Consider the following 21271-nt stretch of genomic DNA (forward strand, 5'->3'; position numbering starts at 1 on the left):
CTTACGACGTTCCGAGTTTACGACGCTTTTCAAATATATTCATAACAAAATTATTTCCTGGGTTACAACGCATGTTCCAGGTTTCTGGACGCTGACAACGCCCGTCCGGCCGGAAGAAATATGGCTCCAGAATGGCAGAATGGTCAATTTTGGAGGGTTTTCTGTTGAAAAACTCAATGTAAATGCAGGATAAATTGTTTTCAGGCACACCAAAGGAATAAAAGTAAGGTTTTTATGATTTTCGAAAACATATTTCAGGCGCTGCCAGTCCGACAATGATTGGAAGAAATATGCATCCAAAACAGCAGAATGGTCAATATTTGGAGGGTTTTATTATGAGAAACTCAATATAAATGCAGGATTCATTGTTTTCAAGACACCCAAAGGATTAAAAGTAAGGTTTTCTTACGATTTTCGACGGTATTTCGGATGAATCCAATCCGGCGATCGGAAGAGATATGCATCAAAACAGCAGAATGGTCAATATCTGGAGGTTTTTATTGTGAAAAACCCAGTATAAATGCAGGATTTGAAGTTTTCATGACACCCTAAAGAATAAAATTAAAGTTTTCTTATGATTCTCGACAGTAATATTTGGGATGACTCAGTGTCCAACGCATGAATGGAAGAAAATTTACATTCGCTGATTTTTTCATAGAGCAATACAGATATTCACTAAATTACTGATTTTATTTTATTTTCATGACTAAATACATTTTTATGATGAAAAAAATTATTTACTAATTTTAAAATATTAATATTAAGTAACCAAATGAAGTATCGATAGAAGTTAAATTAAAATCCCGTGAAATCATAAAACTGCTTACCGATGTAATCACTTCATTCAACCTCTCTCTCTCTCTCTCTCTCTCTCTCTCTCTCTCTCTCTCTCTCTCTCTCTCTCTCTCTCTGTTCTTGAATAATTCACGAATAATTTCACTTCTGCTATTTAAGTAAGGCCAACCCCCCATATCTCTCTCTCTCTATTGCATATATCCTTCAAAAATATTCATCAGAAATTATTTCGATTACTGTTATGTAAACATAAAAAAATATACTAAAATCCATCATTGAAGGTTTTTGTGAAACTCAATTTTTTTATTGCTTTTTGAAGGCTTAAAAGTAAGGTTTTCTTATGATTTTTGATACTGGCTTTTCGGGATTAGAATTAGCCAATAACTGGCATAAAAAATATAAAATCCCATCATCTTATGTGACAATTTTTTTAACCCCTTCTCTCCATGACGATTTCATTGGGATTAAATTAGCTTATTGTATACAGCTATTGGCTGTACTCTTCATGACAGGACTGAGGAGTAGCCAATAACAACTTGTAACAACCCCCTCATCCCCTTCCCACCCTCCTTGACGACATGCTATTGGCAGGAAGGGTGGTATTTAACAAATCACAAAGCTTGTACCTCACAGGCTTTGCATACACTATAAAGAGGGTGCGTGGTATTTTTCTCTCTCTCACACCAACGTGAGAGAGAGAATGACTTCTGTAACATTTTTCTAACAAATTTGTGGGAGATGACGACTAACTACGTTTGTATGATATATAAATGACTTACCTAATAAGAGCTAATTTTCAAATATTAATAAGATTAAATAATACAGCATACTGAAATTACAACATTTATGCATTTTCAAAGCAGACTAAGGGCAGAAGATCAGTTTCTCTCTCTCTCTCTCTCTCTCTCTCTCTCTCTCTCTCTCTCTCTCTCTCTCTCTCTCTCTCTCTCTCTCTCTCTCTCTCTCTCTCTCTCTCTCCAAAAGGTAGAATGAGAAATGGATAGATATATTATAAATCGATACTAAGTTCAGCCCTTCACTCTCACAGGAAAAGATACTGCTAATTTGAGTCTCTTTACCTATGCACACTTGTGTGTGTGTGTGTGTGTGTTCATGGTGCTTTAAAAGTGCTTGGTAAAAGTAGTGGTAGCCTACATCTTTGGAAGGCAAAGAAAAAACAATTTTTTGTTGTCAGTCGCAGTAAAGAGAAATGGATTAACATTCCTCAAGAGATTAAAGAGATAAACTCTCTCTCTCTCTCTCTCTCTCTCTCTCTCTCTCTCTCTCTCTCTCTCTCTCTCTCTTGCCAGCACAAGAATGGCTGAATGTAAGTCATAGTGGTAATTCATTCTCTCTCTCTCTCTCTCTCTCTCTCTCTCTCTCTCTCTCTCTCTCTCTGACTGGAAAAGGGTACTAGTGTTTAAGATGACTTTGAAAAGATATTAATGTAATTTCAAAGATTAATACAGTAGTAACAGGATAATAATTTAAGCTATATTTAATGTAGGATGATACTTAAAGTAAAAATGGGAGAGCAATGTAGTTCTGTAAAATTCCAAGTCTTTTTCTGGTAGATAAGTCTCTCTCTCTCTCTCTCTCTCTCTCTCTCTCTCTCTCTCTCTCTCTCTCTCTCTCTCTCTCTCTCTCTCTCTCTCTCAGTAAAATGGTAAAATTTTTGGAGGGTTTTCATGAAAGACTCAATAAAAATGCAGGTTATGTCATTTTCAAGATATCCAAAGGATACTCAAAGGATTAAAAGTAAGGTTTTCTTACGATTTTCGACGATTTTTCCGGTTTACGACGATTTTCGGGAAAATGGACTGAAGACGAGCCGGAACAATGGCTCGAAGAGATCGAATTCCTCTTCGAGACCTATGACGTCAGCTGGCTGAGAGGGCCTTAATGCTTACCAAGCACCTAGACGGGAAGGCTAAGGCTGCTCACCGAGACCTGGGAAGAGATCAACGAGGGGACATGGCTGCCGTCTGTGAGGCCATCGCTAAGGCGTATGAAATAACCCGAGAGGTGGAGACAACGATTCTGAGGTATGGCCAAGAATGTTGGCTGGTCTTGGACGGAATGGGCCTGTCATAAGACCCAAGCTGGGACCCGCTGGTTCGAGTCTATGCGGTGCGACACCTTTGATGATTTGTTCAACTGGACCATGATGGAGGACCTCTTCCAGTGTGTGCCCGGGCCTCTGGCTGTGTATCTTAGTGATAAGCAGCCAGCCACTCTCAAGGAAGCCTGCCGCTTGGCTGATGCCTGGGAGACTCGCAGTGCATGTTTTTGGTCGGAAAGACGTATTCGTTCTTGGTCTGAATAATCAACCTGATTTCACGCGTATAACATACGACTAGCGAGTGAATTATAGCTAGAAGTGTTCGTGAACTGTCAGTGATAAGATTAAGTCAGATTAGCACGATAAAAGTGTAGACTAAAAGTGTTTTTCGAGTGAAAATATTATAAAATTAAGCATCGTGGAGGTGTCTAGCAACAACAATAGCAGCAACAGTGGCAGACGATGGAGGAATTTAGCAACCCTCATAGATTTCCAATATGATGAATTGGCAAGCAGGGAGCTGGGGTTTCTTATCGTTGAGATCAACAATAACTCCAATCAAAAAGAAGCAAAAGCATACACAGACATAGTGAAAGGATATGACCCTTCAAGCTGGAACAAGTCAGCAGAAAACATCTTGAAAATAATTGAAGGAATACCAAGGAAAGTCCAAGTGATCAAGAAACTTATAAAGAAAACCTACACCAATCAACACATTCCATCAAAGAAAGTGAATAAGGTGAATTTGGTTAATATACTGATAGATGCCATAGGAAAAAGAATGCCTAAAGCATGCAATCTACGTAATGTGTGGTATAGCATTGTAAATCCACAAAACCTAATAAGGAAATGCATTGCATGCCATGTCCCAACGCACCCTACATGCGCCGAAGTACAGTAAAATAAAAAAAAAGGACACAAAAATATTTTGCTCAACATGTCTAATATGGATAGACAACGTTATTAAGTCAAGACTTAATGTACAGATAGTTGAGGATGATGAAACTGAGGATGATGAAGAAAAGGAAAATGAAATAGAAACAAATATGACTGAGGCGATAGAAAACAGTAATGAAAGCAAAGAACAGGATAAGAGTATGGATGCAGAGAATCTCATAGACTCTACATATGAGGCAATACAAAAGCATACATACGAAGAAATAAACTATGAAATGACAACACAAAAAAAAAACCAAAGAGGCTGTACCCTGATATACATATTGAAGGGAATGGGCAAGAAAAAAAAGACAAGAAAGACATAGTCTGCACTCTTTTGAAAAGAGGAAATTGCAGATTCGGTGAAAGATGTCACTACAAACATCCCAGAATATGTCACAACTATGAAATCTATGGCAAATGTGCGTATCTAGATGGTTATGAGGTTGAATGCAGCGATCTACATCCAAAAATATGCCGAAATCTGAAAGAAGGAAAAGATTGCAAATTCAACAAAAAATGCAGATACATGCATCCTGTTGCCATGAAGAACGAAAATCAAAAGCAAATACATATAAAAAATCAAAGTAAAAATGAAACAAACAAAGGAAAGAATAAAGAGTATGTGACGAAGGAAAAAAGCAAGCCGGCACCACGTTATGAAATGTCAGCACCAAGATATGAGGCTTCAGCTCCCAGGTACAATGCAACAAAGCAATGTATCTATGATGCAAATGGATGGTGCAGATATGGAGATAGGTGCAGATACAAACACAAAATAAAGACTTATGAAGATGGAAGATCAACTATTTTGGAAAAGTTGGATTTTTTAATGTCCGAAGTTATGGAAATGAAGAAAAGAACAACATATCAGAGCACGAAAGAGACATGGAAAAATCCTTATTATTACCCATATTAGATAATGGGGATAAAACACAAACCATCATAGTGATGAATGCACAGGGTCTAGTTTCGAGTAACTCAAAAAGAAAAATAGAGTTCTTAGAAGAACTAACCCAAACTGAAAAAATAGATATAATGAATATAAGTGAAACCTGGTACTCTGAAGAGACTGGTAATGATGATCAGATAAAGGGTTTCCAAACTTATAGATCAGATAGAAAAATAGGAATCAAGGGAACATGATATATGGGAGAGACACCAATCAAGGAAAAATCTGTGAGAAATATAGTAACACAGAATGTGAATTAATAGCAATAAAATTTGAATCTGAAAAATTAGTAAACATTGTAATATACAGACCCCGAATACTAAAGAGTTTGATATAATAATTGACAGATTGGATGATATATGTAGAAATCACAAAGACTGGACTATACTTCTATCCGGAGACTTTAACTTTCCTTTCGTAGAATGGAAAGAACGAATAGGAGACTGTGGTTGTATTTACACATATAAAAAAGAGAGTACTAGTAGCGCAGAAGATAAGAGACAATTTGAAAAGCTATTATATATACTACTAGAACATAACATTCAGCAAATAAATCACCTACCAACAAGAAAGGATAATATTTTAGATCTAGTATTTGTGAATGAGATGAACTATGTTAAAGAAATAATAGTGTATAATACGAGTATTTCAGACCATAGTGTCATAGAATTAACAGTCTGTTCCAAAACTATTGAAAGCAGAGATTGTTCCAAAACTATTGAAAGCAGAGATAAGCAAGAGAAGAAAAAATGGGAAGGATATGGAAAATATAATTTCTATAGTAAAAATATAAATTGGTCAAAAATAAATGAAGAATTAAACAAAGACTGGGAAAACATATTCGTAAGTGATAGTATACAGGTAAATACGGATATATTATATAAAATTTTAGAGGAAATAGTTGAAAAATATATACCAAAGAAGAAAAGTAAACATCAGTCACACATACCAAGAGACAGAAGGATCTTGTTCCAGAAAATCAGAAAGGCGGAAAAAAAGTCTTGCAAAAGAAAAGAATGCATGGAAAGTGATTGAGATAAAAAGTAAGATAGAAAATGCAGAACAAAAGATTATACAGTCATAGGATAAAGAAAATCAAGACCTTGAAGAAAAGACCCTGTAAAATATCAAACAAAACCCAACAATATTTTACTCATGCAAAAAAGATTAATAAAATAAGAGTAGAAATAGGCCCTCTAAGAATTGAAGGGCAATTAACAAATGAAAAAAAGGAAATATGTAACATACTAGCAGAAAGATATAAGAGTGAATTCACACCTAGAATTGATAATGAAGATAATGATACAGAAATAAGAGATGAAAATTGTGAATATTTATCGGACATCGATATTACTGAAGCTGATATTGTGCAGGCTATTAATGAGATTAAAAATGGATCAGCAGCAGGACCTGATGGTGTTCCTGCCATTTTGTTAAAGAAAGTGGTTCATTCAATCGCAAAGCTGCTAGCAATATTATTAAGACAAAGTATAGATACAGGCAAGATTTATGATGAGCATAAATTAGCGTATATTACCCGAACTTTCAAAGGTGGATCAAGACTAGAGGCAAGTAATTATAGGCCTGTGAGTCTGACATCTCATATTATGAAAGTTTACGAAAGGGTAATGAAAAAATATATAATGCAACATTTAATGAAAAATAGTTTGTTTAATACAGGACAACATGGTTTTGTACCCGGAAGAAGTACACAGACCCAACTGTTAGCTCACCACGAAAGCATATATAAAAATATGATAAACGAAAAAGATACAGATGTGGTTTACCTAGACTTTGCAAAAGCTTTTGATAAGGTGGACCATAATATATTAACAAAAAAAATGAGAAAACATAACATTGTGGATAAAGTTGGAAGATGGATAAAAGAATTTTTGCAAAACAGAAAACAGATAGTGATTGCTAACGATGAGAAATCGGATGAAGCTACGGTAATATCCAGTGTGCCACAAGGTACGGTGTTAGCTGCATTGCTGTTTGTGATTATGATTGCAGACATAGACAATAATGTTAAGGACTTGGTAGTGAGAAGGTTTGCGGATGACACAAGAATAAGTAGAGAGATTACTTGTGATGAAGATAGGAACTCGCTACAAAGAGACCTAAACAATATATATAAATGGGCAGAGGTAAATAGGATGGTATTTAACTCTGATAAATTTTAATCAATAAACTATGGTGATAAAGAAGGAATGCTATATGCATATAAAGGTCCTAATAATGAGACAATCACAAATCAGGAAGCAGTTAAAGACCTTGGTGTGATGTTGAATAGGAATATGTTATGCAATGACCAAATAGCAATGATATTGGCAAAATGCAAAGCAAAAATGGGAATGTTGTTCCGGCACTTCAAAACAAGAAAAGCCGAACACATGATTATGCTTTATAAAATGTACGTACATAGTCCACTTGAATATTGTAATATAATATGGTACCCACACTACCAAAAGGATATTGCACAAATAGAAAGTGTACAAAGGTCCTTTACAGCTAGAATAGAAGAAGTTAAGGACCTTGACTACTGGGAAAGACTACAATTCTTAAATTTATATAGTCTTGAAAGAAGAAGAGAACGCTACATGATTATCCAGGCATGGAAACAAATAGAAGGAATTACTGAAAACATCATGGAGCTAAAAATATCAGGAAGAGCAAGCAGAGGTAGATTAATAGTGCCCAAAACGATACCAGGAAAACTAAGGAAAGCACACAGGACGTTAATCCACAGCGCACCAGCATCGATAATGCAGCGTCTATTCAAAGCGCTACCAGCTCATCTAAGAAACATATCGGGAGTGAGCGTAGATGTGTTTAAGAATAAGCTCGACAAATATCTACGATGCATCCCAGACCATCCAAGACTGGAAGATGCAAAATATACTGGAAGATGCATTAGCAATTCTCTGGTAGACATCAAAGGTGCCTCACACTGAAGGACCTGGGGCAACCCGAACGAACTGTAAGGTCTGTAAGGACATACAGTCCCTCCCACAGCACCTTGTCGCGCAAAATAGTGCCACCCGGACACCTCTCAGGTTTCAATCGCTCACGGAACGGACCGCCTAACAAACCTCCGTGCCCCATCTGTAAAAAGTACAGCCATGCCGATGCAGATTGCTACTACAAAGATAGCAATCAGCAAGGCAACAACCTTCGGCAGCCTACCAACAACCATCAGTCTTCCTCTCCGCCTAATTCAACACCGTCTTCCCAGCACACCATCACTGCTGGGAGATCAACATATCACCGGGGGCCCTGCCGAGACTGTGGAGCTTCAGGACACTCTTCTTCTGGGTATCCTGCATGCCCAAAACATGTGGTCATGCCCAGGCATGTCAACATGATTAGTGCCACCGCCTCCTTAGCTGAGCTGCCGGAGAGAACTCACCCTGAGAGGGTCTGGACACAGTCCGTCTCAGTGGCTTCTCTGGATGGTTCCAGCCCACCAGTGCATCTATCAACTACTGCCGACACTGGCTCAGACATTAGTCTGATCGATCGGGCCCAAGTGCCAGCCAGTGCCCAGGCAGAGGAGCACACCAAGTGGACCGTGACCTGGGTGGACGAACAGTCCCTGACCGTCCCCACAGTTGAGCTCAGGGTGATCACCCCTTGGAGCGACCAAATTCACCGTCTTGGCGTTGTCAAGCGAATTCGGCACGGAGTGGAGTTCCTGCTTGGACGAGACATCCTCTGGGGATGTCCCACCCCCACACTACTCTGTTGCCTGACTGCTTCCGCCAGCACATCCACAACAACCTCTTCAGATCGGGACACAGCCTTTGTGACAGCTGTGCCACCGTCAGCCAAACCTTCCATTCACATAAGAGCAACAGCACCTAATCCACCACGTCCACATTCCAGGCCTAGTCCACAGATCTCGCGACCGGACGGCCACCAAAGAATTACCCCCTCATCACAAAGGGACCTCGCACACTACCACTGCAGGACCTGCAACGTAAGAGGGCACTTTGAGAGATGGTCGAAGTGCCCCAGTAGGCTAGCCGCAGCGGCCAACTCCACCGAACCGAGATGCCCAGGAATCGCTGTCCCAAATCACGCCAGGGACACCGAGGGATCTTGATCCCCTGGGTCCCCCTTCAGCGGTGTCTGACAACACTTCGCTGCCAGTGCCACTTGCAGGCACTGGTCAGTGCCAAGCTCCGCCTATCTCGGCGGGATGCTCCCTGCCAAGTGTACTTCCCGTGCCTGGCCCTGAGTTGGTGCCAGTGCCGGATCCAGAACCTGACCCGGATCCTCCTACGGGAGATCTACCAAATCTCACAACCGTGATCATCGCACAGTGCGAACCTCCGACCCCTGATGTTTCTTCTTCCCACACTCTTCCACCTGCCAAGGACGACCCTCTGGCAGGCCTGGACATTTCCTCTTTTCTGGTTGACCAGAACTGTCCGGCCAGGATGCAGACGCCGATGCTCTTCCCAAGACGGTTGTTGCAGCAGCCGAAGTAGGAGACCAGCCCGTAGCCCCTGATCCTGCTCCTGACGGCACTCCTGGCCGTTCTTCAGAGTCAGCACCCTCATCGCTCCCTCGGAATGGCCTAGCCAGACCCTGGAGGCCCCCGAAGAAGAAGAAGGGGGCGGAAGAAATCCTCTTAGCGAGTCAGAGCCATAAGCCCGTTGGCACAGTGCCGCTTCCATCTCAGAGCGATCCTGGCACCTGCCCAGAGAAGGTAGCCTGTGTGACCTCTGATCCCATAGCATTAACCATTAACCACTTAGGCCTTTGTACTACTAACCCTTTTCCAACTAACCTCCTTCCAACCCACTCACGACTCAAACTGATACATTACTTAATCATACATTGTGAATTACCCTTCAGGTTAGTCATGTTTCAATTTGTTGTGTGTTAATCGTAAAGCGTTGTGCCGATCATAATTCACTGCATGCCATTCATTAGTGCCAGCTCGTTCAGTGCCAGAGTCGTAGGATAGTAGGTTAGGTTAGGTTAGGTGTGTACCATGTGCATTTGCCTAGGCGTAGAGTTCCCCTGTCGTCAGAGACAGTTAGCCGAAGTGTCTATACCTTTAGCTAGGTTAGGCCCATTGTATATGTGAAGTTAGCCAATTCAAAACCCTCCTTAGCAGTTAGGTAGGCCCCTTTACCTGTTGCAGTGCCAAAGCACAAGTTATGTAGGGTCCCTGGCGGCCAGTCGGGAGGAATTAGCTAAGACCCTCACACCCGAAAGGGTGTGAAGGGCCTTTTTTAAGAGAGGAACCTATCAAGGATTTACATTCCTCCCTCCTATTTAGCTGTTATCTAGCTAACTTCTAGGGAAATTTCTCGTTTCAGTTAGCTTATAGTGGGCACCAATATGGCAGGCGATGCAGCGGTGAGAATATTTTGAACCAGATAGTAGTCGTTAGCACCCGTAGGTATCTAGGCCTCCTTTCTACCCCCTAAAATCGTTCGATTCGGGCAACAATGAAAACCCCCTTCTCACCCCCATCGCGTGAGGTGGGAGTAATTAGTGTTTGGGAAGGTAAAAGGGGCTTATTAGGGCTAGGGGCCAGGTAGGACCTTAACCTCTAAGTAATTAATATTTAAGGATGCTTTCCCTCTGCTTTTTGCTGGTGTATGACTCTTTTGCAGGTCCAATCAGCCTAAATTTAAAAAACACAGCCACCGCTGTCTGAGAGATGCTTCAGAGCCTCCTTCGACTTCATCAGGAACACACGTCCCGCGTTCTTCTCCGCTGAAGCTGGTTGAAACTATCTTCGACGAATGGCCGAGTTGATTGTTCGGTGCATTCACAGTGAATCTTCTAACCCCGGACTACGCTTCTAATTTATTCAGCGTACAGCTCCCTAAGCTTCCGGAGTCAATTTTCGGAAGCTGAAACAGGGTGTAAGTCAGGCTTGCCCGTTCCGCCTTGAGCTGAAGAATCTTATGAACAGTTTCACCTGGAGAATTAATCTTTTCCCCAGGTGGGCGTTATTCTGGCCCGTCTTGGGCTACTATTGTTACCCAGAGCCTCCGTTCTCATGGGTGTCTACCCTCACGAGCAGAAGCGGTCTGATCTTGCGGGACCTGTCCCAAGTCCGGCAAGAAGTTCATGTAGTTCAAAGCCCCCTGCTCAGGCGGTGTGCAGGCGCTTCAGGTCTCTGCCCCTAGACAGCCGTCAGCTCTCACTCCCAGCCTCCACCTCGATGTGTGGTTTCAGCCAACACATCGGCCCCTTTGTAACGCCCCGTGTGTCTCTGCCTCCCCCACGTGCCATGGAGTTTTCCTTGCTTCATACCAAAACCCTAAGGAAGAATTTTCACTAGACATTTGGCCAGAGGCTCTGACCCTCAGGGTTATCATAGGAGCAGGGATGCATCCTACTCCTCTCCGAGAATTTGGGAAGGCATTCGCTTCACGGAGGCAATCAAGCCTCCTCCCTGTAGTATTTCTCATATGGGTGGGAGGCTGTACCATTTTCAGGGCCACTGGAACTTCAGTTCCTGGGCCCAGAATATAGTTATCAGGGCCGGGGGGAGCTGGACTGTTGTTCCCAATCAGGTTCAGTCAGCCTCCGGCCAGAGTTCTGGGGGTCTTTGCTGGAATGGCCTGTCAGGCTTTTCAGTCTGCCAAGAAGTTCCCTCCACTGGAAAATTTTTCCGGCGTGTCCCGTTTGTTTTCCTTATTCTTGCGGCAAGTCTCGGTTGCTTACAGTCGCTTCACGGAGGCAATCAAGCCTCCTCCCTGTAGTATTTCTCATATGGGTGGGAGGCTGTACCATTTTCGAGGCCACTGGAACTTCAGTTCCTGGGCCCAGAGTATAGTTATCAGGGCCGGGGGGAGCTGGACTGTTGTTCCCCAATCAGGTTCAGTCAACCTCCGGCCAGAGTTCTGGGGTCTTTGCGAATGGCCTGTCAGGCTTTTTCAGTCTGCCAAGGAAGTTTCCCTTCACTGGAAAATTTTTTCGGGTGTGTCCCGTTTGTTTTCCTTATTCTTGCGGCAAGTCTCGGTTGCTTACAGTCTTGTGGGTTCGGATCCTACTGCGCCGTGGAGCCGTAACCACCTCTATAGGGCCTTTCCGTGCTTCCTTTCATCTTGGTTGCAGAAAGGTCCTATCCCTTCTGGGATTCAGACTCGGGAGCAGGCGTACCCCTTCAGGTTCATGCCCTCCTCAATCGGCTCCAGAGTCTTTGCCAGTTTGAACAATACCGTAGTTCAACAGCTCCGGTATTAGGAGGCTATGCTGGCTGCATATCTAGTTGCCTGGCTCATTTGGGCACCCAGCGTCCGGGAATTGCCTGAGGGGCGCGGTCATTATAATCGGTTTCTAGAGTCTTTGGGCTTCTAAGTAACCAGGAAGGAATCCCACCTGATTCAGGAGGGTAACCTTCTGTAGTTAGGAATCCAGTGGAAGTGGAAAGTGATAACAAGGCATCTTATCATTTCATCATCTCAAACATACCTCTCCCCGTGCCCAAGAAAAGGTCTGGGTTTTCTCCAGTTTGCTTTAGTGACGGTTCTCCTTCTGAAGTCAAAGCTGGAGTTTATGACCGTATGGTGGAGTCAGGGACGTGTCTCCTTGATTCCTCCTGCTTGAATAGTGGCCTCGGCCTCGCACAACTGTCAAGTGCTTACCGAAGTCAGTTCCTCTCCAGCTTTCCTCCGGCCTCAGTATTCCACCGTCACCTCTCTGGGCGGGTGAGGTGGATATTTTTTGGCCCAATGAAGTACATGGTACTTAGTCGGTCACGTTCCGGCAGTTCCATATCAACGCTTTGGAGGGCGGTGACAGTCTTCCTGTTCTTGGAAACTTCTTCCCCCCAAGAGGTTTCCTTTTAGGCTGGTTCTGAACAAAACAGCAATAGTGCGCTGCGTAAACAAGTGGTTTTGGACTCGAATTGCTTCGTTCAGGTTATGGTTCATTCTTCTCCATAACCAACAGACGCAGGTGCTTCTGTCTACCACCCTTCGTAGGGGTCCAAAAGGTCACTGCTTTTTCCCTATCCAGGGCCTCCCCTGGTGTCGGAATAGTCCTTAGGCGGGCGTCATTCAGGGTAGTCTTGTGACCTTTTCCTGGGCCTGGAAGTAGGTCAGTTTGCAACCCAATTCAGCCACACAAACTATCAAGCTGTCCCGTCTGGTATAAACTCAGCCTGCGTCAGCCCACTCAAACTCTGATGTCCTGGCTTTGTGGTCTTTGTGAATCTTACAGTTTAGGAGGAAACTGATATTGGTCCTGTTATTTCTGTTTTCCTGAAATCAGTTAAAGGACCCTACTCTACTGCAGTATGGTTCTGCAGTTAATGTAACTAGCACTCTTCACATAGTTTTCGAAGCTTCAGTACTGATGCGGCCGCATTGGCCTCGAGCAAAGTGTTTTGTTGGAACCAGACTCACAGGCCCTTAACTTTCATCCCTAAGGTCTGTGTTCGTCTAAGAACAGTACTCCGTCCACATTCGGTTTCCTGGTCTTTGAGTAATGTATCGGAGTTAACTTGGTAACCAACAATCATCTTGTTCTTATCTTTCCTTGTTAAGGAAGTCCCAAAAATTTTTAATCAGCTTAGCTTCTAGTGTTAGTTTTCCTGTACTGTCTGCCCTGTCTGGCGAAACCAATCAGTTTGGTTTGTCTGGTGGAACCAATCAGTTTGGTTTCCCCTCATCAGGGGTAGTGTTGTGAATTCCTCACCTAACTTTCTATCTACAATTGAAGGTCCTCATTTTCGGTGGTCACCTTGGAAAGTACTCCCCTTTTACAAGGTCTGTTTCTGTGTCAGTTTTCTTCTTGCAGGCTTTTTCGACAGGACCTCGCAATTTTGTCAGGTCCTCTCCTTTTAAAAAAAGGGGGCACTGTCATTGGGTCTGCTATTAGGCAGGAAGTATTTTCTTAATACAAGCCTATTCAGGTGCTGTTCTAAGCTCATGATCTTAGACGGTGACCACTTACATTATTTCATTACATGAACTTAGAGGACCTTACTTATGTTCAGGTAGAATTCTCCTAGTTTTCAACGTTTCTATTTAAGTCTTTAATAGCATAAGAATGATGTTTATTTCTCTGTTACTATTTCACTGGGTGACACGGGACCCCGATCCAGAAAAAGGATTTTGACAAAGGAAAAATCTATTTCTGGAGAGGGGCCGTGTCACCAGTGTTTCACCCTGTTTTTCATTCTCTCCCTCCTTGATAAACTTCATTCTAGTGAGGTGGGTGCTAACATGGAATGCGGCTAGTGTTGCCTTGTATACAGTCCGCAGTAGTGCATGGGCTTGTATCGGCACCTCTCGTTGGGACTTTTGACATTGGGAATCTCTATAGGATAAGGTTCCGTGTTTTGTAGTTCACCCTTTTCCATACACGACTCCATCTAGTGGGCTCGCTCTGGGGTAGTAACTCCAGCATTTCATTTAGCTTTCTCTGGTATCTAGCAACGGAATTACCTAGAAATAAGTGCTGAATGGACTATTTCACCGGGTGACACGGGCCCCTCTCCAGAAATAGATTTTTCCTTTGTCAAAATCCTTTTATTAGACAAGTTTCGTACATTGCAAGTAGTCAGTAAGCCAGCCCTTTCCCTTCTACTTAAACCCCTTAAATTTCCCATTCATTTAAACTTTAACTCCTTCCTCCACAAAGCAATTTTCCCTTGTTAAGAGTCCTGCTTCGGCCTCCCGTATCTCACCCCTATAATGTGCCTTGAATTCCAGTAAAGATCCATATTATTTCTCATTTGTTATTATGATCTAAGTCTTCACTATTATTTTTTTGTCATTATTTTTCATGGGGGCGCACATGCCCATGTAAAGTCCCTGCTAAACGAGTTTTCTGTGAAGAATCTCCCATTTTCTACGGTGCCTGACCCTAGGTCAGGGTAATCAGCCCTATTTTTACTATGTAATTGTACATTCATTACCTATCCATTTTTGCCCTTGTATATTGTGTATGTGTCAGAGTATCTTTGTGTTTACTATTTTTTATTTGTCACATTTATCTGTATGTACCTGTCTTGTTTTGCATGGTGAATAATTGACCTTGGGTCACTTGTATGTCTTTGTACTGACGTCCACATGCCGCTTTATAAGCGGGCTGCTTTCTCAATAAACTAGCAGTACTCATCTACCTGCTCTTTCTTTCGCACCCTCTCACACCGAGGTGGCTTCCTCCCCTACCCCTGGATCTGCTAGTGATAGCAATTAACGGTGCAAAGATATAAGCTAATTTTAATAATAGGTAAGATTCATTCCAAATAACATAAACATGGTAAGTGGCAACGTATTTTACATATGTATTCTCATGTTCTTTTCATGTCACGAGGACGGAAAGTGTAACACATTTAAGAAATGACAACATCCTGAAATTCCTTTAGGATTTAGTCACCATGCAACTAAATGTCGACATGGTCAAATGTGAGGTCTGTAACCGAAGGTTTGACTGACTTTCACTCTCTTAGCAGAAAAATGCCCTCTTGTCATCAAAATGTACACTACTTATTATGTTATTAAATCATTTGGTTATAAACATTTCCTTCATATTTAAACAATTATGTCACTATTAATATAATTACTACATATACATAAATACATTTACGAAATATAGGTTAACAGAAAAGCACTTTCAGTCCATAAAATCAATCTGTAACCAAACAGATCAACACTAAGAATCTGACATACCAAGGAAGGCAAAAGAAATTCTAAACTACCACATCAGCCTGGGGAAGGACAGTAATAAGGTATTTAAATTTAAATTTTTGAAATGAACCTGACTTCTCTATTATATAGTTTTTACTTCTGCACCAGCAGTTCAACAGATTATATATGAAAAACAAAAACACTCAGTTTTTTATAAGTACATATCCATTTTCTATCCATCTATTCCCACCCCACCAGAACAAACACTCATAGCCAGTCAGTCTATTTCTATCACCGGGTTCAATAGGAGGCTGACAGACTGTTAATTGTGCTCAGTTTTCTGTTGATGAAACTTGTTTTATTTTATTTTCTCTGATTTTATTTTGAATGTTGGATTGGATATGAACATGCCAAGTAACGACTGCTGTAATAGGCTTTATACCAGCTCCAATGCTTTACACCAGCTCCAATGACCCTCATGAGATGTGTAATGCTGAAGGAAAGGTGATAATCGGAATTACCAATGTGACTTGTAGTCTAATGAGATCATGTAGAAACTGATTGCAAGTGAAAAGAGGTTTTTAGTGTGTACAAATTACTAAAAGACAAGAGGATAGGTCTTGTAACTCTTGTGATTTGTTTCCGTCCCCTTCCAGTAATTGGGTCGGTCCTCTGCTGCTTCTCTTCAATCTGTTGCTGCAATAAAAGCTTTACCACCGATTCTGGGCATTAGATTAGATAGGACTGAGTCACATTTTGTCAACTAAGCATAAGTTTCATAGGTTGTTTTTTCTGCACTCCCCTCCCTTCGGGCTAGCCATGTCTTTGGCACATCCTGTCTTACTCTCTCTGGGCCTGGAGCAACAGGGGACGGGGTCAGAGAGCAATGTGGATCTATACCTGCTGTTTCCTTCCTCTGTTCAGTCTGGTATCAGTAGTGCCTGTCATGGTGTCAGCAGTGCCAGTTCTGGCATCAGAAGCACCAGACTTTTTTCTCTGATAGGATCACTTAGAGAGAGCAATAACAGGAGTTGCCCAATGTTATTCCTCTGAGTTTTATCATACTGGATCAGCTTGGTAGGAGTCATGCTTCAACTCTCAGGTGATGTTTAACCCTTAAGGGACGGCGTAATTTATCAATGTGCAGCACCCCAGACCGGGGAAACTTTGAGGTCGGCAAAATAAAAAAAAAAAATCACATCAATGGAAAGAGAATGACATGTACATTCACACTGTATAAAAAGAAAAATTCTAAAAAATTTTCCCCACCTTCTACGAGAAGTTGAAAATGACTACAGTATTTACAACCCCTTGTGGAGCCTCATTCACAAGACAATCGTAAATTTTACCAACTTATATATGTTTTTTCTAATAAATAAGTTTTTTGGATTTTGTAAAATTATTATTACTGCTGACACAATATCAAAACGGATAAAAAATAAAAGCGTTAACAAATTTTTTGCATATTTGTTGAAAAATATTCACGTAAATTTACGAGAAGGAAGATTCAGTAACTTTTTTTTTACTTTTACATGCTTTTTCTAATATTTCTTTGCAATTTTCTTTGTAAAATTACATTTACAACCAACATACTATCGTAAAAGACAAAAACAAAAAACAACAGCAACCCCTTCGTATATTTACAAGCAAATTTACAAAAAGACCCATGTGAGAGAGAGAGATGCAGTACCTTCCCCCTTGAAGTCACAAGCATTACTGATACTGGCCTAACCCTCACGTCTGTATAAAAGTTGCCATTAGTGAATTTATAGCATATAGAAGTATTGGCACCTCTGTTTTGAATCATTATTACCATAACAGTGGTGCGTAATTCTGCTTCACACTCAAGCTCAATCCGTCCACCTCCCCAAACCTGTTTTACTTCACACTGAAGCTCAATCCATCCACTAAGGGTTAACCTGTTAAGTGTCATTTATGAGAGACATCGCCGCTCCCGTATCTTCACATTTTTTGCTCGCACAAGGGTCATTTGGCCTACGCTAGTTTTTATGTTTTTTCATGAGTTTTTTTTTTTGCATTGATATTGTTTTTGTGTAAAAATATTAGGATATTAAATAATGTAGGATAAGAAAAGATGAAAGAATTTCTTTTACATTTTCAAATCCTAAAGATTATTTGGATATATAAAAAGGAAACAAATTATTCTTTTGTAGGCCATGCCCTGAAACATAGAGCCAGTACAGCAATGAATGGTTTTATTTCATTTACATTTGTTTCAAACTATTTTTATTGCACATGATATTCTAGGCAAACTTTCTTTACAGTATATTCATCTAGAAACTGGTTGACAAATCTGTTCGTTTCTGTTACAATCTACTCCATGACTTCGTCACCAAAAACTTCTCAAAAACTCCACAAGGCTTTCCTTATCCAAAATTGCAAATTTTAAAGTAATTTGTATTTTTCCTAACATACAAACTTGAAGTCTTTACATTTATGGCCCACCTTAGCCACCCCTCATTTTGGTACCTGGGCCAAAAGGCAAAGTGGAGTGCACACTGACAAGTGGGCGGGCTTCCTCCCTACCATCAGTAGTTATTGACCTTGTCTGAACGCTGAATGGCCGTTCCAGCTTCAGGTTTGTATTTTAGGAAAGATACAAATTCCTTTAAAAATTTGCTGTTTTTAGAATAACAACAAGCTGGACATATTGCCACAGACACACATTAAGGAAAAGCTATGTAAAAGTAATGGGTTGGTTTTGAAACATATATACTGAACTGTAGTTTATCTTACCTGCACCCCTGGTAAAAACTTCAGTGAATTTGGATTAGGAGTATCTTGCACCTTGATGAACATGGTTCGAATGATTGAACTCCCAAAACTTGCAGGAGGTTTGAGCAAATTTTGTGAGATGCCAGATGCATAATTCCAGTTCCTGACATGGCATCCTGGGGTTTGATGGTACAGTGCAACTGGGCTGAAAAAAATATAATCTTATAAGAACACAGTTATTTTCCTACTTTTTGTACTTTAAGATAACAATTATATTGCAAAAGTCTTTGTGTATCAGCACAGTCTCCAAACATTCCACAGAAGACGATTCCTCTTTCCCACCTATCTGAGTGTGCATCTGGGAACCCTAAGTATTCTGAGTGATGAAACTGGTCATTCTCCAAGGAGGGAAAAAGGACTGTACTCCCTATAAATTAATATATTTGAATATGAAAATAATTTTGTCTATATAGGCTATATATATATGTTTCACCCAAAGCCATTCATTTATGATAGCCTACAGATAACTTTGACTATGGTTGATGCCTCACATTAAACAGCTAAAGTGAAGCTAAATAGTACCCAAAGGATTTTAAAGACTACAAAAGATCGTGAAATGGACAAAAACCATTCATTTATATGCAATTGTGCTTACAAGCAAATAATCAATAATGTGTCTTAAGAGACATTAAACAGCAGTAGCACGGACAGGGAAGGTAGAATATATGTTAGGCCTTCAAAATGTCAAAGGGAGGACCAAGCTGTGGCACAATCTAGCACCAGCTGGTCTATCCAGATGATAGTAGTGCAATTTGAAAGTACAGTACAATTGAGAATGTGATGTTGCCCAAAACGGAAATTTAAATAACGTTGTTATTGTGAACCTATTAGACTCTATTGGAGCAGCTGCAGAATAGGTGTTATAGTTGCCTATTACCATTAACCCATAATGGATGGGAATCATCATGAGTATCTATAACATGTTTTGAGTGATGGACAGGATAACTTATATGAGTATTAATATTATGCGCCATTCAGTTTGGATGAATTTAGCGGGGGAAATATTCAAAGCACTTCATTGGGTCATAAATGACTTATGGCAACTATAACAGCTCATCATGGGAAAGACATCGATCAGAATGCTATCAGATTTCTGAGGGGAATTTACCGCCTCTCTGCAGCTCCAGGAAATACTTTTATTTATTTGCTTATGAATATACCCAGGGATTGCTGTTGGTTTTAGTTTTTATCTTTTATGATAGTATGTCACCTATAATTGTAATTTTGCAGGTTTTAATTATCTTTTATGATAGTATGTCAACTATAATTGTAATTTTGCAAAGAAAAATTAGAAAAAACATGTATACCTCACAAAAAGTTACTGCATCTCCCCATCTCAGTAAATCTTGTAAATATTTGGGTAGTTTACAGTTTAGTTGGCCAGGCCACACAACACCTTCTGCCCGGACTACAATCACTCCGCCAAAGTAAGTAGTTCTGTGACCCGACCCTGCTCGCAACCCAGCGACCCCACACTTTCTGTGGGGGTCCAGGGGGTGCAAAGCTCCCCCGGTCAGGTTAGGGCATGCCACCCTATGTAAGGTTAGGTTGGTTACATCTGGTTGGGTCAGGACCTGGCACTATAGGAAAAGTTTGTCTTGTTTGTATTCGTCCGCCAGTTTCCTAGTCGGAACCTACACGACAGCCTTGGCCAACTAAACTGTAGGCGCTCCAAATATTTTACAACAAATATACTATACTCAGAATTTGTTACTGATTATGGTTCTTATCTGGGTAGAACTATATAGTAGCTCCGCGGCGGCGACAGCACTATAACTTGACTTTTTCTACAATTTTTTGGTTGCTAATTATGAATTTACCTTTAATTTTTGGTGCTTGAGTGTAATTAACCTGTAGTTAACCCCTGAAGTCCATCCAGCAAGGGGTTTCCATAAACAATCTTCACAAGACAGAGCACAGGTATGTCTGTTTCAAACGGTTCATATCCAGTCCGGCAAGTGCAATAACTTGTTAATGTATGGGTACCCAACCGCCCCCGGATCAGTACTAAACATGGCGAAGGGACATTCCATTTGGCCAACAACAAACAGATGCAAAGCCAGTACAAGACCCCTAAAAGTGTAGAAAAAACCAGTTGAAAAGGTAAAAATAGGCGCGGAGCTAATATATAGAATTACCCTTATCTGTGTTATGATCTTGTGTGAGTTGTAATTATAATTTTACAAAATAAACTAAAATAACTTAGAAAAAACAAGCAAAACTTGGTAAAATTAACATATTTTTACAAGTGTCTTGTAAAAGAGGCCCCACACAGGGTTGTAAACAGTCACTTTCAGCTTCCCGTGGAAGGTAGGGAAAAATTTCATAATTTTTTTCTGACATCATGTGCATTTGCGTCTTCCTCTCTCCATTAATGTTGCTTTTTTAAACTGGCCAACCTTGAGTTTGCCCGGTCTGGGGGGTGTGCTTGATTTATATTTAGCCCGTCCCTTAAGGGTTAATCATTATAGACTTCATGCCTGTGATAGTGAGGTTGTCTTGCCGTAGGCCTACCAATTTATGAGTGGCAAATTGCAAGCCTGGATCGAGCCATATCGAGTAAATAAATAAGTGTCATAACACTGCCTACATACGTCATCGCCAATACTGTAGATCTTAGTCGCTTTAAATGAGTCATCCCGGCGAATGTGAAGTTATTTAGCTGTCGTGCCATGACTTGGTAGTAATGATTAACAGAACAGTATAGCAATACAAATGGTCTGATGGGAACAAGCTGGGAAGAAGAAGAAGAATAGACTAAGGTCTGTAAACTGTGGAGGTCGTTCTTTATACCGGCCCCTCAAATCTCATCTTTTTCTTTTACCAGAGTTCTTTTATGTAATATTTTCTTCATGCCATTTTTTTCTTCATTATTTATCTGAAATAGTAATGTATTCGTTATTAAAAGCATATCTTATGTGTAACGTTACTGCAGAGAAGAGTTTATTAAATTTCAAATAGGAAGTGCTGTGTTTCATTGTCATCTGTCTATGTATAAAAATGTGGTTTCTTTTCTTCTGCGTCTTCCTCTCCATTTCAATACCAGTGTGTCAGCTCTTGTTTTTTGTCTTTTTTTATAACTTAATTTGTATATTCTTAATGTTTCGTTTCTTATCA

General features: G+C 40.8%; 1 protein-coding gene across 1 annotated transcript in view; it reads right to left on the reverse strand.

Moving 5' to 3' along the window:
• Positions 1–20908, reverse strand: part of LOC136840967 (NFU1 iron-sulfur cluster scaffold homolog, mitochondrial-like) — a 102713-nt gene extending 81805 nt beyond the window's left edge. The window contains exons 1-2 of the mRNA XM_067107953.1: positions 20749–20908; positions 18116–18299 (exon numbers count right to left, since the gene is read on the reverse strand). Of these exons, the coding sequence (XP_066964054.1) occupies positions 18116–18299; positions 20749–20828 (264 nt within the window). The 5' untranslated portion in view covers positions 20829–20908. The remainder of the gene's footprint in view (positions 1–18115; positions 18300–20748) is intronic.
• Positions 20909–21271: the final 363 nt, after the last annotated feature.

The sequence above is a fragment of the Macrobrachium rosenbergii genome, chromosome 8, assembly GCF_040412425.1.
Source record: "Macrobrachium rosenbergii isolate ZJJX-2024 chromosome 8, ASM4041242v1, whole genome shotgun sequence".
Classification (NCBI taxonomy): Eukaryota; Metazoa; Arthropoda; class Malacostraca; order Decapoda; family Palaemonidae; genus Macrobrachium; species Macrobrachium rosenbergii.